This window comes from Sorex araneus, chromosome 2 (assembly GCF_027595985.1).
Source record: "Sorex araneus isolate mSorAra2 chromosome 2, mSorAra2.pri, whole genome shotgun sequence".
In the NCBI taxonomy this organism is placed as follows: Eukaryota; Metazoa; Chordata; class Mammalia; order Eulipotyphla; family Soricidae; genus Sorex; species Sorex araneus.
Genome location: NC_073303.1, coordinates 20,366,060 through 20,383,829, shown reverse-complemented (window position 1 = coordinate 20,383,829; position 17,770 = coordinate 20,366,060). Strand labels below are relative to the sequence as shown.

The 17,770-nt window shown below is 48.6% G+C and overlaps 1 protein-coding gene across 2 annotated transcripts in view; it reads right to left on the bottom strand.

Moving 5' to 3' along the window:
• Window positions 1–17,770, bottom strand: part of DTNBP1 (dystrobrevin binding protein 1) — a 95,934-nt gene that overhangs the window by 55,395 nt on the left and 22,769 nt on the right. For both annotated transcript variants that reach the window (XM_055129561.1, XM_055129562.1), the window contains exons 5-6: window positions 15,195–15,327; window positions 4,559–4,691 (exon numbers count right to left, since the gene is read on the bottom strand). In XM_055129561.1, the coding sequence (XP_054985536.1) occupies window positions 4,559–4,691; window positions 15,195–15,327 (266 nt within the window). The remainder of the gene's footprint in view (window positions 1–4,558; window positions 4,692–15,194; window positions 15,328–17,770) is intronic.

The following is a 17,770-nucleotide window of genomic DNA, read 5'->3' as shown; positions in this document are numbered from 1 at the left end:
GTCATTTATAATTACACAGCATTGCTGAAATCACACTGTTCTTCGGGACAAAGCTATTTTGGGAGCACTCTGATGTCATCCTGCATGCTGAAGCAGACAACAAATGATCCAGGGTTTGAAAATTGGGAGCTAGTCTCGAGAACCGCGCATGCTTCCAACTATGCTGAGGGGGAATTCCACACACATTCCTAGGAATCTTATGGTCATCCTAGAAAGGCGAAAAATTCAGCCGGTTAAGGTTCTATATGTCTGGTCTAGAGGCTAACTGTACTTGACCTTAACCTCCTAGGCCAGAGAGCGAGCTCCACAGGTCAAAGCTCATGCTGGCCACGCAGGGGGGCCCACGTACGACCCCTGACACAGAGTGGTCCCCCAGCACTGCCATGAGTGATCCCCAAACGCTGAGTCGGGAATAATCCCTGAGCACCAGTGGGTGGCCCAAAAAACTAATACAAAGACAATTAAATTCTACTTTTTTCCTGAACTCCTGGTTTGGGAGCCATACCTGGTTGTACTCAGGGCTGGCCCCTGGCTCTGTGCTCAGGGATCACTCCCGTCACTTGCCTGGGGACCATCTGTGATGCCAAGGACTGAGCCCAGGCCAGCTGCTTGCACAGCAAGAAGTGCTCTGTTTCTGGATGCCGCTCGGTAATCCGGCCCAGGTACGTTCTGGTGCGAGTCACTATCATGCGCTATCCGTGTCCGTGTACTGATTCTACGTCACCCTCCTCCTCTCATCTGTCAGTGACCTGGCCCTCGTGTGTTTCTCTCAGAAGGGCGTTTCCACGGCACACTTCTGACCCAGGCTGGGCCCGAGTGGGCTTTTCTCAGAAGGGTGCCTGCCCACCCTCCCTAACGCAGCCTCCCCCGTCTGCACGCTCTAACATCAGCCTGTTCCACGTTCTTCAAGCCCGGGTAATTATCTAAACTTATCCTTTTTTAAAAATAAAAAATTATAAGTCACATTTATCGTCTATTTCTCTCCATAGTCCTTGAACTAAAAATGGAAGTTGGTTTCCAAATCTTAAGTCTATTTTTTCTAAATGCTACCTCGACAAATCCGCGGTTCTAAGTTATTCAATTCATATATTAATTTTCATGTTGGTGGTAGGGGCAGGAGTTCAAGCCAGGGTCTCACGTGTACAAGGCAAATGCTCTCTTGCTGAGCTATATTCCCAGCCTAATATTAATCATTCTGAATTTATCAAATGTATATTTGCCAGTGGTTACGAAAGACTACTGAGGTATCTATGAGTTAGACGTGTATAGTTAATTTATCCTCAGAACTATCTGATAATTTAGATTTTGGTATGAATACTTCTGGGTATACATATATATGTACATACACACACATGCGCGCACACACACACACACACACACACACATACTCTATGACATTTTACCATTTATTAAGGTAGTAGCTACACCTGTTTATGAACAGTTTCAATAATATCCCTTGGTATGAAGAAGTTACTAGAAAAGCCAGTGACGTGTACTTATGTGTATAAAACTGCACCACTGCTTAATGTTACTTTCACTAAGATAACCAACTGAAGAAAGCTCTGCCCGACACTTGGGTTAAAGCGGCTATGCAGATGCTCTCCCAGAGTCGGTGCGACTCGAGTTGGCAAAGGCACACTCCCTCCCCGGCCCGTGCTGGGAGTCTGAGCCTCAGGAAACCACCTTGCTGCTAGGAAAGCACCAGAACCCTCCTTCTGGAGAGGGCAAGAAGCAGCTCCCTCGCTGGAAATCCCCGCCATCGAATATCTGATAAAACATCATTATTCTCTCCATGACAGATACACCGGTGCCAAGAGCCGAGGGTGAGTCAGTTCAGATTATAACTCAGGAGCCAAAAAATAAGAAAAGGAGAAGAACCTGGGCATTCTGCAGGCTGGGCCCCGAAACGGTCACGTGGGTTAGCGTAACTGTGTCCCCCTGAACTCCCATCATTAGTGGCCTGCCCGCTTGGTAAGCTCTGGCAGGAGCTGAGTGGGGAAATACTCCGAGGTCTATTAGAAGGGCCTATCTCTGAGCACTGAAAGTGTGTAAGAAAATGATCCTTTTGCCCACCCACCCCCCCCACACACACTCTTTTCCTCTTCATCCAGCTCTGTGCCTGGAGTGTACCACCCTGTCACACACCGCCAGGAATCCCACAGCCTGTAGCACATGTCTTCTCTCTCTGAGGAAAGGCGCATCATTAGCTGGGGCGGGGGGGGGGGGGGCAGTTTGTCAGAGAGGGAGCAGCGCTCTGATTTGTTTTTAAAGAGACTCTTCCTTTGTGGACCTGGTATTAAAAGTCTCTTTCCTTTTCTTTTTGTTTTGCTTTTTTGGGTCACACCCAGTGATGCTCAGGGGTCACTCCAGGCTCTGCACTCAGGAATTGCTCCTGGAAGTGCTAGGGGGACAATACAGGATGCTGAGAATTGAACCCCGGTCGGCTGTGTGCAAGGCAAATGCCCTACCCGCTGTGCTATCGCTCCAGCCCTCTCATTCCTTTTTGGTTCTTGGGGGCTTGGGGTCACACCTGGCAGGGCTCCAGGTACTGTATGTGGCGCTGGGGATGGGACTCAGGCCTGACGTGGGCAAGGCACATACCTGACCCACTATGGTATCGCGCTGGCCCCACTGTCCTGTGATCTCTGTGGGCAAATGAAATGTACAGGCAGCACCTCCAGGAAAACTCCCATACTCGGGGCTAGGGAGAGTATGGCAGGTGAGGTGCTTGCCTTGCAAGCAGCCAACCCAAGTTTGATCCCTGACACATCCAAGACTCCCCCCAAAACTGGCAAGGAGTGATTCCTGAGCACAGAACCAGGAATAAGCCCTGGGCAGGCCAAGTGTGGCCCCAAGCCCAAAATCAACCGCCCCAGATTCTCTTACTTACCACTTCCGCCAACATTTTCCTCTATGGCTTCCTTGGAGCTCCTGTGAGCGTCTTCACAGAACCCAATCCCTCCCCACTATTCCTTCTCAGAATGCGACTCCGAACCCGTCCAGTAAGAATCCCCGGGAATACTGTCTGAAGCAAGACCCGTGAAATCACTCTGGCGCTAGACTTGCCCAGGATGGGTGCAGGAGCCTAACCCTTCGCAGGTTCTCTCAGGAAATTCTGAGAAGTTCCAAGCACTCAGCTCTCAGCTCCACCCCAGCCCTTGGATGTGATCATTTTGCTTTTTTCATTTTCGGGTCACACCCAGCGATACACAGGGTTTATTCCTGGCTTTGCACGAGGTGTTACTCCTGGCAGTGCTCAGGGGACCATATGGGATGCCGGGGATTGAATCTGGGTTGGCCGTGCGCAAGGCAAACGCCCTCCCTGCTGTATTATCCCTCCAGCCCTAATGTGATCATTTTTATAGGGGCCACATCCAGCAGTTCTTAGGGGGCTGGGGCCCTAGGACCCTCGCTGCCGCACTCAGGGTCACCAGAGTCACACCTGGAGAGTTCCCAGGGGACTGTGTGGCTCTGGGGTTTGAACTCAGGGCCTCACACATACTGCGCATGCTGAGGTGACGGCTTCAGACACGAGAGTCACCTCTCCGGCCCCCAGGGTCACCTTACCCCTCCTGGACATCAGTGGCCAGTATGTCCTGTCCACCTTAGCAAGACACTGCCCCTCCAGCCACACCTCGGACACAGATTACACGACCGAGCAAAGACCGTAATCAGCAGCCCCTGGGGGAGGCCCCTCTCCCCTCCCACTTACTCTGCTCCTCGGCCCGGCCAGACGCCAGCCCCATGATGTCTGTGTCCCTCCTTCCGCCAGGCACCCCAGCTCCACTTCCTGCTCTGCCCAGCCCAGGTGACGGCCTCGGACATTGGCCCCGACACCAGGGCCCCCCACAGACTTCAGAGTCCCCCGGCCCAACCCGTGAGCTGCGAGGCCACTGCCCTTACGCTTCTCTTCCAGTGCTTTCTTTTTTTGCTTTTTGGGTCACACCCGGCGATGTACAGGGGCTACTCCTGGCTCTGCACTCAGCAATTCCTCCTGGCAGCGCTTGGGGGACCATATGGGATGCTGGGAATCGAACCCCAGGCCAGCTGCGTGCAAGGCAAATGCCCGGATGCTATCGCTCCAGCCCCTTCTCCAGGTCTGTCCATTCTTCTCACTCGCCCTTACAGAGCACCTGCGGCACCGGCAGACGATGATCCCCTCCAACCCTTACAGCGCCCTGAGGTGGGCACGTGACCTTCGCGCTGCGCTGCTGACCTCACCTTTCTTTTCCTTTCCTGGAGTAACGCCAGGAAGAACAGGGGCAAAGCGCGCGGACGTTTGTCAGAGGAAGGAACTGAGACCAGAGCTCCCTTCCCGGGAAAGCTGCTCACTGCTCCGCTCCCTTCCGCCTTCTGCCCTTCGCAGAACTCACCTCCGAAATACGGCAACGGGCGGTGGGACCCCACCCCCGCCCCTGGAAGGCCGATTCCTGACTAGTAGCACATGTGGGACGGAACCTCTGTGTCTTCTCAGCCCAGACTCGTAAAGAAGCGCATCGACGTGACGGCGGGAAGCGTTACGTCTGACGTGACCTGGCGGTCACGTTTCCCAACTTACCTCTTCTTTTTCTTATAGTTTTCCAGCTGCTGCGCCTGCAGGTGCTTGAATCTCTCGAATTCACACTGTCCACACAAATCCTCCAGATTCAACAAGCCGTTTTCTATCTCCTCAAAACTAGCTTCTAAATTAGCTGAAAGAATATAAAGTAAAAAAAAAAAAGGAAAAGAAATTAAAAAAAAAAATCAGACTCTGATCATGAACAAAAGAGCCCCAAAGTTCAAAGTGTTCTGCATTTATTTACTGTTCTCTGGGGGGGGGGGTTCCTAAAATAAAGCCCAGAGGGCCCAGGGTCCCTCCCAACAAGCCTCAGCCAAACAGGCTGATGGTACAATCCTTGGGTTGGGCCGAGGATCAGCAGGGCCCACACTCTTCTGGGGGGCTCAAGGGTCACACTCGGCAGAGCACAGGGGACTGTGGTGCCAGGGATCAAACCTGGCAGCTCACATCAGGCCTAGACCGTAACCCCGTCTCTTCAGCCTCTTAGTCTGCATACATCTGTACATGTGTACGCATGTACAGGTAAATACATAGAAATGCATAGATACACACACACACACACACACACACACACACACACACATATTTGGCTTTGGGGGCCACACCCGGCTGTGCTCAGAGCTCACTCTGGCTCTGTGGCTCAGGGATCACTCCTGGTGTCCCCTGGGACTCCAAGCCACCAACAGTAGTGCCAGGGGTCACACCCAGGTCAGAAGCGTGCCAGGCGAGGGCCTTACCCACCAGACTATCTCTCCAGCCCCTAATAACTGTCACCGGACTTTCTTGAGAGGAAATGCACTCAACACACATTAGGTGAAACAAAAATACATACCTCAAATTGTCTTTTTGAGTATAGCGTTTTCAAGTATTTTTAAGGTATTATTTTCCAAAACACTTTAAAGACACTATTAACCGGGCTGCCGAGGAGCCCCGGTGTCCTGACCGGCGGGATTCCCTAACACACGCGCAATCAATTTTGAAAGGGTGAGAACAGAGCGAAAGGGAGTAACACAAATCATACTGAACATCATCTAATATTCGAGGTTTTAAATTAACATTTGCTGTGTCTCAGCACAGCAGATGCACAACTCATCAAAGCTCTGCAGCAATGCACAAATACCGAGTAATTTCCACGCCCCCGGCAGCCCTCGGTGGGCAGGGGAGAGCCTGGGCCAGCGAAAGCCCGCCGGGTCTTTCTAGGTCACAGCGCTTTCCAGCCTTCCCGGAACAGAAAGATGCTCTCGTCAAATCACCCACTTAGACGGAGAGACCAATCCAGTGCCCGGCTCAAAGTCATCTAGCGGGTAAAGGGCAGTCGGCAGTCAGAACAGAGTTTCCGGTGGCTACGGCGCCAACGGAATGTCCCCGCTGGGGGGGGACGAGGAGGGGATGCGTCCTAGACACCAGAGGGATTTCACAAGGCCCACACTGTGGAACTCGCACAGCCCCATGTCCATCCCGTGGGCAGTCAGGAGCCAGATGCTGGGATACGGGTGGAAAGGCAGCCACACGAGGGAAGAACCCGGGGAAGGGAGCTGGCAGAAAGAAGTGGCCTTGAAGGCTGAGCCCCGGCTCTGGCCTATGTCTGGAAGCCCTGGCCATGCCGTGAGGAAGGGGCCGGCCAGCCCTGCAGCTTTCCAGCTGTGACTGCGCGAAAATGGCTCCAAGACCATCATGGAGCCTGGACCGCCGTTAGCAACTGAGATGGTCCAAGAAACTTCCACGGTTTCAAGGTCAGGGACCCGTGAGCTGAATCCGCGGTGTCCATACCCTCCTGCGCCAGAGACAAGTATGACTTGTGATTTTGGCTTATTAGGATGCAACGGTTGGTCTGTTTTTAATTCATCTTAGTTTAATCCACACATTTATGAAATCTTGAAGTTTTACAATTCCCCCAGCTTTAACTTGACCGGTTGCTGTGCCTATAAACACTCCTTCAAGCTAGTTGGCAGGATCTAGAGCTGAAAGACACTGGATTTGGGGGTAAAATGAAACTTTACTGGGGGGGGGAAGGGGGATGCCATGTAGCTTAGCCCTGCACTGCAAAGACATCAGTCATGGGCCAGAGCAATAGCACAGCACTCGGGGCCTGCCCTGCTCACGGCCAACTCAGGTTTGATCCCCAGCATCCCACAGAGTCTCCTCAGACTGCCAGGAGTGACCGCCCCAGTGCAGGGCCAGAAGTAAGGCCTGAGCACTGATGGGTGTCCCCCCCCACCACCACCACCAAAATTAAACATTAATCATACTGATATAACAATGGAACCCACCGGGTGAGTTAAAAAGGCTGCTAATAATACATTCAAAAGTTATGAATCACTCGTTAGGTTGCTTAAAACAACTAGTATAGCTAATTGTGGGAATCGTAACTTAAAACAATTTGCAAAGTACAAGATTTAATCCTGGAAAAGCGTATCTAAGAGTTTAATAATGTCATAAAATGATGCATATGGAGCTTAAGGGGGAGGAAAAGGCAAGATTACATCATATTCGTTGCTATTTCGATTTTCTTCATCATCCAGTAGAAAAATTAAAATGACCAGGACACCCCGCTAGTAACACTAGGCCTAAAGAGCTAGTAACACTGGTCTCGAAGAAGCAGCATCCACCTCATTCTATTGTACCAGTATGACAGTGTCTGAAAAGACCATCCCAGCTAACAGGATTATTAGAAGTCCATTTCATTTTGATTAGCGATAAGAACCGGAGCGTTCAACTTAGGATGGAGTGGCGTTTCACTCTAAGCCACTTTGTTCCTCAGTATTGCACACACTCCCCGGAGCATCGGAGGAACTGCTCAGAGAGGGGCTTAGAAGTGCAAGCTCGGAAACCCACCTCTGCCCCCTACAGGCGAGATGAAGTGTCGCAGCCCAAGAAATGGGTCAGCAATGACATCCTGCAAAACTGTCAAAAACCTCACGAGGGCAAAGCAGATAATAAAGCGTCCATGGAGGAGTTTGCAGGGACTAATATTTGGTACAAAAACTTCAGAGATAAAAATGTAGTGTTCCTATTTGTAAGAGAAATTTAAACTAACAATCCTGCCGATCAATGTTGACCGTCCTGCAAGCACAACCCATGGATTTAACAGGCCAAAATACAAACCTTCTCATTTCTTCAGACAAATTTATTTACCTGTAACAACTCACAGTGAGGGCTGTGGCCTTCAACCTAAGATCCCTCATAAGGGAGGATCACATTCCAAATGGCTTTTTAAAAAAGAAAATAGGAAAACAAGCCAATAATTATATTAGGAAATACATTCTTTTTACCTTTTGAAATTTTATTTGAACAGATGGCAATTTCCATTTAGTCTAGCTCTGTTGGTTGACTACGAAGTTAATGAGGCCAGGATCTTAAATGAAGTTGATCCCTAGGCAAGCCAATTAATTTCTCACAGAGAGAAATTCCACGCTAGGTACAAATTGAACTTGCTCCCCTATTTCATTCTTGTGTTAATAAAATGGGGACCAGGTGAAAACAGGAGTGATTTAGTACCAATCTGGAGCAATTATGCAGGAAAAGAGAATCAGATATTGCCCTGAACAGGACACAACGGCGTCCGTGTCGAACGGCAAATCTAATCTCCGAATGCTTCAAAAACCCTGCGCCCCGTTTCTTGCTACCCCTAAACTCCCGTTTATGTTCCCCCCCCTTGAACAAGTTCCAAAGGAGGCCTGGGGACGCGATTCAGGGCTAGGGACCTCACCGTGCCCTAGGAGCCTCTGTGGAGCTTGATCCTGGCACTGTCCTATGTCACCAGGTAGGGTCCAGGCGATGCTGGGTGCAATCCTGGGTGCCCCAAGCGGAACCCCCCCACCCCCACCAGAAGAATGAAATAAAAGCAAACAGTTTCACAGGCGCCTGAGTACTTTTCAAATCTAGTTGAATCCCCAGTTTAGCATTCAGGACCTGTCACCGACTTTTCCAACCGCCTTCCTACCTGCAGTTCCTGTTCATCCTTCCAGGACTCTTGTGTGTCTCTGAAATGTCTCCAGGGCCCCTGTCTGCCGCCCTGTCCCCGTCGCCCCTCCTTTTCACTGCCGCAACCGACCTCTGACCCTGACACGGGGCTTCCGTCTGACGGGCGAATTACAACTATCCATGTGCTCTCATCTCTTTGAGGAAGAAGTATTTCAGGAGTAAGGATTCTATTTTTTAATTCTTTGTTCCCACTAATATCTAATGTGTTGATTTCATTTAAGGACAATTTCTCAAGAAAAAAAAAAAAGAAACACTTAAATCATGAGTAAGAACCACGAAAGCAAATCTCTTAACTCTTAAGTCATCTAATTCAAATATTAAGAGCTAGGCTCCAACTTGTGAAAGAATAAATAGGGGGGAAAGAGAGACTCAAAAACACTGAACGACACAGAGGTTGTTTATTACTGGGGTGTCAAATCAGGTTATGTTATCAGTAACTTGAAGTAACTAGAAACAGGGGAAATATCACATTTTCGCTCATAACAGGCTCAGATTCAGTAATAATATATAAAAGAATATACTGATAAAAATAAACTTTCTTCCTTTTTATTTTATATGTGTGTGTGTATTTATATTTCCAGGGCTGGAGAGAGCATGAAGGGCTAAGGCACTTGTCTTGCACATGTCCAGCCCTGGTATGATCATGAACCACACATGTCCCCACGAGCACAGAGCCCAGAAGAGAGCTGAACACTGTCAGGGGCATCCAACCCCTCCCCCAATATATCTTCAAATAATAAGCATAGACAGGGTGTGCCTTCTGAATGCTTCACATTCACTTTAAAGCGGTAGGAATTTGACTTCTGCCACCACCTGTTCAATTTCTATCATGAGCTGCATGTACAGTGAATCTGGTAGCCAATCTATGAATGTATGAATGAATGTGCATAAATGTCTGAATATACATACATAATGCACCAGTAGGCCTCCATGGGTACTAATATACCTTCACACGAAGCTCAGTCCTCACCATTCTGCTCGCTTTAACAACAGCATATGCCTCACTGAGAGTTCAGCGGGAAAGATGGGTGGAATTTTGTTGTGAAAAAGCCATTTGGGAACCGCCTGACAGCTGCGCAGGAAAGAGCTCCACAGATCTTTGTGAGACGCCTGTCCCGGAGGAAGGGGGACTCTGTTCAGGATTTTCCTTTGTGCCATTTGTCTCTGACACGTTTCTGCTGCGTCACTACTCACGTACGAAAAGCGGAAAGGCCCCGCCAAAGGGAACCGCTTCACACTTAATTTTTCTAAAAGAAAACCAGCTTCGAGACACGAAGAAGTCCTGTCGGGCAGCAAACCCAGAGCCCTCAGAGGGGCCGGGCGCTGGAAACGCGCAAGATTCATCAAATGTTTGCTCTCTTACTCGACTAGGGAACACGGTAGTAAGAGTGAGGTAACGGGAGCTTTAAGAAGTACTTGAACGCAAGCTGTTCTGAACGAATGAGGGCACACTGAAGAAGCTCTAAGGAATTCTTTTTGGGTTTTTTTTTCCTTTTTGGGTCACGCCTAACGATGCACAGGGGTTACTCCTGGCTCTGCACTAGGAATCACTCCTGGCGGTGCTCGGGGCAACACATGGGATGTGGGGGTTTGAACTCGGGTTGGCCACATGCAAGGCAAACGCCCTACCTGCTGCACCATGGCTCTGGGCCTGAAGGTCTAAGGAGTTGATGTGCCTCTGGGAAGGCCTACTTTTAGACAGTCACCCAGACACGAAGAGAATTTATCTTTATAAAACACTAAAAGCTGTGACATTTCCCCCATTAGATGCTCCCCCATATCTTTTTTGGTTTGGTTTGGCTTTGAGGATCACACCTGGTGATGCTCCGAGGTCACTCTGGGCTCTGCGCTCAGGAATTATTCCTGGAGGTGCTCGGGGGACCATGTGGGGTGCCAGGGATTGGATATGTGCAAGGCCAGAGCCCTACTACTGAACTATCTTTCCCAACCCTCCTTCAAGTTCTTTCCAGAGAAAAGCAAAATAATTCATCAGGTGAAGTCAGACCAAAAGTTACAGACTCAGTACACCGAGGCTGTTTTTCACTTACTGCACTGCTACACAAGAATTAATAGACTCTTCTGTACTTAAAGATAGTAGCAGTCTTTTTAAAGTAGTTCATATAAAATAAGTCCAACTATAGAGAAAATTAAGACAAATATTGACATTTTAAGCCTCGGGGAAGCAACAGGATTAGACTACCCTCTAGTGGAAGTTTAAGAGTATTCAATAAACATTTTCAAACATTGTATGAGTTTTACGAGAAAAGTCCATTATGTTTCTTTTACAGGAGATAAGAACGTGTGTAGAATCTAGATGAAAACCTTCCACTTCCTGTTCAGACACTGTATTTCAATGTACCGGGGATTACAAAATTACCCACTTGCCAATTTCATGCGCTTTTGAATCAGAAACTATCTGGTGGGACATTTTATGCATAACATCCAGCCAGGCCCGTTTCTGTCAAAGAATAACGGTTCCGCAGATCCGCGAAGGCTGAAGAGACTCCCACTAGAACGCCAGCACCTGGCACGACGGGCCCGGCTTCCCTCCCCGCCCGAGGAGTTAGTGGCACTCATTAAGAGTGAAATAACGAGGGGCTGCTTGTCTCTGTCACCTCTTGACCCTCAGCCAGTCTCGGGAGCCAGCAAGGATTCCCGTCGTCACTTTGCAGACGAGAACTGGGAAAGCTCAGGGCAGGAAGAAGCAAACGGGGCAACGTCCAGCCAGGGAGCTGTGGGATGGGACCTAGGGGGGAGAATCCTTATCGTCCACTCCTCAGCATACCTTCAGCATTTCTTCTGCAGGGCAGAGGCCCTTTGTCTCAGTGATATCCTTCCGCCCTTCACTGGCGTATCACACAGTTTAAAGAAGAAAGAAAGAAAAAAAAAAAGAGTGGATTCCTTTCTCAACTCCTGGGGAATCAGGTCATCAAAATGTATTAGGCTAGAATAATGACATCATCAAGAAGCCAAACTGATCACAGCACCTCCATCCCTTTCTTACTAAAAAGGGCAGACGCGGGCCGGGGTGATGGGGCAGGGGGCAGGACGTTTGCCTTGGACACAGCTGCCCTGAGGTCTATTCCTGGCACCCCACATGGTGCCCCGAGCCCCGCCAGGAGTGATCCCTGGGGGCAAAACCAGGAATAAGTCCTGAGCACTGCTAGGTGTGGCCCCAAACACACACACACACACACACACACACACTCACATACACAAACACATAGGGGGATATTTTCTCTAGAGAGCAAGGCAAGACTTAGAGAATGAAACAGGCTATAAAACAGAGGGACGGAGAGCCGAAGGGGTCAGCGGGTGCAGGAGTCCGCAGGTGGGACGGTCTTTCCTCACTTCCTCATTTAGCGGCTATTTAGGTCCATGTTCCATCAAGGGCTTATTTTGGTGATCAGTTATTTTGAGGTGATCAAAACAAAAATTCCGTCCGCACCTGAGGGAACGTTCCAAACACAGACTGTGTGACCAGGGAGATGGTCCAAAGGGCTGGAGCAGGCGGGAGAGCTGGGTTCAACCCAGAGCCCTGCAGGGAGGGGTTGGGAGCCATCCCTGAGCACTAAGCCAGGAGCCACCCCTCAGCACCTCCAGGTGTGGCCCAAGAACCACAATAATAAAAATTAAAGCACTGTCTGGAGTACAAAGGACTGCTGTGTCAACAACCACATAAGCTACAGTGATTCACATGTATATGTTTATATGTACATGTGTATACACCCTACCACACACAACTGGGCTTCAAATTATTTTCATATGTAAATCTGCAAATATTAGCCCTAACTAAAGTGACTTCTCTAGGAGTTCCACAACTTCAAAAGTCTGTTTTCTGGGCACACCCAGCGGTGCTCAGGGGTCGCTCCGGGCTCTGTGCTCAGAGATCACTCCTGGCAGGTTTCAGGGGACCAAGCATATGGGGGACCAACCATATGGGATTCGAACCCGGGTCAGCTGCTTGCAAGGCAAACGCCCTATGGCTCCACACTCCCCACATGCCTCTTCATCAGCTTTTCTAGGTCAACAAATACAAAGCGTCTGGAATTCCAGTCCTGACTGCTGTCTTCTACATTCATCATTAAGTATAAATACCAGGCAGAGAAAAGCCAACAGTGTAAACCCGAGGGTAGCACATATTTCAAATGTTGACTGTAACTGACATTAGAAATCACCATATAGACTTGAGAGGTATTTTCTAAGCAAACTGAATCTATTCTCCAAAAACAGCTCAAAAGAGGTCAGACAGAAATGGGGGGAGGGAAGGGAATGAAAACATGATTCAAATTATGTAGAAGTACATTATCTGTCCAAATGAGTTTTTCAGAGACCTCTTTCACTGTAATTTGCCTCTAAAGGTTCTTGGTTTCAGACTACTTGAGACAGCTCAGGAAACCCAAACGCCCCAGTCATTACGGGAGCAGTTTCTAAGGGGGAAGGCCATACATCACTAAGCACTCCGCTTCAGGGTATTAGATTACTAATATTACTTCAGGGTAAAATGACTACTTTTCTTGGGGATATTAGAATCCTGAGAATGAAAATGCATTCTTTTAATACAACTTACGTAAACTAAAGCTCCTTAGCAGAATTAACGAGGAAAAGACTTATTTGTAGCATCACAAAAATGGCAGAGAAGGTCCAGGGGAAGAATTTACTCTCAGCTGGGGAAAAGGGGGAAGTTTATCATAAGCAATGTCTCCACAGAGAAACATACCACCGGGGGCCTGGGCGACCTTGCTGGCGTGAAGCTGATCCAGACACTGAACAGTCAATCACACGCTCGTGGCACGGCTGTTCGGGATCTCTGTGCCAGAGTTAAGTGTGCAATCTCCTGCCCACCACAACCCTGAGAACCCTGGCACTGTAACGAAGAGTGTGCAACCCCCAGAAAGCACTGCAAGGTCAGCGTCTGGCTGCCGCCAGCAAGAGTCCACAACCACCAGGCCTTGCAATAACAACAGGAAGGGAAAAGAGAAAGATTAAAAATATAAATATCTGAGGGGCTGGAGCGATAGCACAGCGGATAGGGCGTTTGCCTTGCACACAGCTGACCCGGGTTCGACTCCCAGCATCCCCATACGGTCCCCCGAGCACCACCAGGGGTAATTTCTGAGTGCAGAGTCAGGAGTAACCCCTGTGCATCGCCGGGTGTGACTCTCCCAAAAAAATAAAAAAAAAAAATCTGCAAAGCTCTCCTATGCAAATATCAGCCAAGACTATACTGATGTGCATGTTCTGTGAACAGACGTCGTCAGCCAGCAGTAGCCACAATCTCCTTTCCATGCCCCGACTTCAGCTGTCAGAAAACAGGGCAACAGAGGACATTTCTAAGAGCAGGGGCTACTAACAGCTCCCAGCCCAATGCCTCATCCGCTGAGGCTAGGATCCTGGATGCGCATCTTCTTAACCATGTGACCTCGGCCAGGTCATCACCTGCCAAGTCTTTCTTTTCTTACCTGTAAAAAGGAATCCTGAAAGCAACTTTTGCAGGGTGCTTATGAATGAAAGATAATGTCTCTGTAAAGCACCTAACAATCTCAGGTATACAACTGGTGCCAGTTTAATTATGGGGTATAGGAGGGGGGGGGCTGTCTATGAACTCAAAAACAAACCAATGAAAACGCTTTATAACTTGCTAATTACTTGCTTTATAATCTTGTGCTGCTTTTGAAAAGGCAATACTGAAAAACAAAAAAGCACAGAGTATCCTTACTTTCTTGCCTATAATATTAGCAGCTTATCCTCCATGGAAAGAGTTCCTGACTCTACTCTTTTAAGCTTGGTTAGAAAACCGTCAGCCATAATATTATCCTAAGACGTGGCCCCGTCAATCAATGTACTAAGAAACAAAGCCTAGGGTCGGAGAGCTGTACAGCAAGCAGGGCTCAGAGCTGGGAGTCAGCCTTAACTCCCAGCCAGAGGTGACCGACAAGAAATCAAGCATAATGCATTCCAATGGAAACAACAAAAATATAGCCAGTTCTACTGCATACGCGTTGAGAAATCCTTTCACTGGATTAGTCTGATCTCTTACCAGTTTGGGAATGGAAAAAAGCTTACTTTTCTGAGGGGTGGGGCCCAGCGAGCAGTGCTCAGGGCTGACTCCAGGCTCTGTGCTTAGGGTGACTCTCCTGGTGGTGCTCGAGGGCCATTCTGCCGGGCTGGTGAATTGGGGTCAGCCACATACAAGGCAAACCCTTGAAACCCTGACCTCTCTCTCCCCCTAAACTCGCACCGAGCACACCCAATCTCACCCAGCCACAGCTCTCGGAGCACCTCCTTCCGGCAGGGTCAAGTCCACACCTTCTTCTGTCTACACTGCTACCCAGAAACAGCACCCTAGTGCGACCTGCCGTGGCTTTCGGAATCCGGCAAACTCGGAACACACGCTCTGAACCAAAGCGAGGCAGAAAAATGTCATGGTGTTATTTTCAAACGAACACATGGCTACGCTTTAAATAGATTTCTGTCGGATCCGGGGGCAATCGAAAGACGGGATTCATTAGAACTCACTATCCACCCCCCAACCCCCGCCCCAAACCCCCAAACACACACGAGGCGCCGAGACTTTAAAGTGGCCTCGGAGCCTGTGGGGGGTGCCTTGTGCGGTCCTGAGGAAGGGCGTGGGGACAAACGTGAGACTCACTCAGACTCCTGGTCAGGGACTCCAGATCCGCCAGCAGGCCCGGGAGCTGTCGCAGCTGCTCGAGGAGCTCGGAGAGACTGGCCTTCCTCCTCTCCCAGTGCGCCGAGAGCATGACCACCTCGCTGTCCACCAGCTGGGCAAGACACGGGGGCGGGAGGGGGGGGCAGGGAAACCAGAGTTCAGGCAGGAAGAAATGACAGCCAGCCCGGTGGGAACAAGTCAGTGTTTCCTTCCAAAACCCTTCCCCTGAGGACGGACAACGGGGCACTCAGAAGAAGACCGACACGGTTTTGCTTCTCAGGAATAAGCAGCAAAACAGTCGGCGCGGAAAACCTGAAATTACTGCTTGAATATCATAACCCCCGAATTGACCTCAGAAATCACTCCTAAGTACACCCTATGTTTAAGTCAGCCCTGTGTTTGGAAACCCAAATCTAGAAGAAAAAAAACACCCCAAAACTAAAAGATAATTAACAGGTAATTATTTTACAAAATAAATTCTCTCGACAGAAAGGTTCCCCAGTGCATTCGGACTATCTTGTTGTTCGATTTACACGCAGATATTTAGTACAAAAAGGTAGGTGGCACTCTCTATGAAGGAATTGTTGCCCGATTCCAGAAAAAAAAGAGAAAAGAATTTAACAAAATAAAGGGCATTCGGATGTCAAGTGTTCCTAATAGCAGGGTTGAGAGACACTAGGTTAGTCTAAACTAATTCTGACTTCATTTCCTGAAGACTGTGAAGAAAATGATAGACACTAGCTTTTCCCAGACGGTTTTGTTTTGGTTTTAATCTGGAAGGTGCATCCAGGGCCTAGAATTAAGACTTAGAAGGAGCAAATAGAGGTCACTTTTGAAAATACCCCCCAAAACGAAGCAAGGCCTGGGAAAGATACCCGCGTCCTATATAAAAAAAGTTGGAAAATCCACTATATAAAACACATTTGAATGCTACATGCAAATCAGAAAAAGACCCTGTAAGATGTAAAATCATTAGTATATGGAACAAGATGGCTTTTGTTCTACTTTTAGTTTATATATATATGTATATATATATATACACACACATACACATATATATATATATCAATTTTAGTATTTTAGGTGGGGTCACACCCACAATGCGGTTGGAAAATAAAAGTTGGAAAATCCACTATATAAAAAGCATTTTTAAAACACATGCAAATAAAAAAAAAACCTCTCAGATTTAAAATCATTAGTATATGGAGCAAGATTTTTTTTCTACGTTTAGCTGATTTTTTAGCTGATTTTTTTAAAGTATTTTTTTGGGGGTCACACCCACAATGCTCAGGGGCCCCTCCTCATTCTTGGCTCTGCACTCAGGAATCACACATGGCAGATCTTGGAAGACCATACGGAATTCCAGGGATTGAACCCGAGTCGGCCACATGCAAGGCAAGTGCCCTACTCCCTGTACCATCTCTTCAGCCCAAGATCTATAATTATTAGTATATGGGGGCGAAATGGGGTTTTTTCCCCCCCTACATTTTTAACACTGTAGAGATTCAGTCTTTCCAATGAAAGCGTTAGCTTCGGCAGTGGGTGGCCAGGTGACACGCTGCTTTCCCCAGTCTGCTGCAGGAGCTTCCCGAGGCCTCTCCGCCTCTGCCAGACGGATACCCACGTCCTCCCTCACGTGTTCGCTGCAACTGAGCTGGGGGCAGCGTGGCGGCATCAGACTGCACTCATTTCTCATTAATCATGCACACTTCGCCCACTGCAGAGTGCTCAGGTACACGCCCGGGTTCAATCCGGGTCTCCTGAGGACAGCCAGGAATGACCCCCCACCCCCGCCTGCCCCCAAGCACTGAGTCAGTTATTACCTACTGAGCACCACTGGGTGTCTCCTCTCCCAAAACAAGTCTATTATTAAAGGCTGTATAGATATCCATAGTGTAGTTTTAAAAATCCTGAGCAGGGGCCAGAGTGACAGTACAGCAGGGAGGGCGTTTGCCTTGCACGCAGCTGACCTGGGTTCAATCCCCGGCATCCCATACATTCCCCCAAGCACCGCCAGGAGTCATTTCTGAGTGCAGAGCCAGGAGTAACCCCTGAGCATTGCTGGGTGTGACCCAAAAAGCCAAAAAAAAAAAAAAAAACCTGAGCAGTGGTAGCAGGTACTGCTGTATTATATTTTACAAACCTGCGTCTGTGGAATCCATTCAGAACAGTCATCCGACTTCTGGCACTACGCTACTACCTGCCGGGCCCGATTTCAGGCACTCGAGGGGCGGTGTCGAAGAAAACTGAGAGGAAAATCTCGCCCTCTTTGTGTTTTATCCTGACAGCTGAATTCTCTTCGCTTTCATTTCAAAATTCTTTAAAAGAAAACTCTCTAATTCTTACATCACAAATCCCGTTTGAGAACAGCTAACGTATTTGCCATGGGCCACGGCATAGCTGTTCAAGAGAATGTTAAGCAGTCTGGCATCTTGGCTTACTCATGTGAGAATTTTAGGGAAAAAAAATGTTAGATCGTGGTATGTTTCACTTGAATTTTCTTACTAAAATTAATTTCTTTTAAGCTAAACCAGTTGAATGCTCCTGCAAAATCG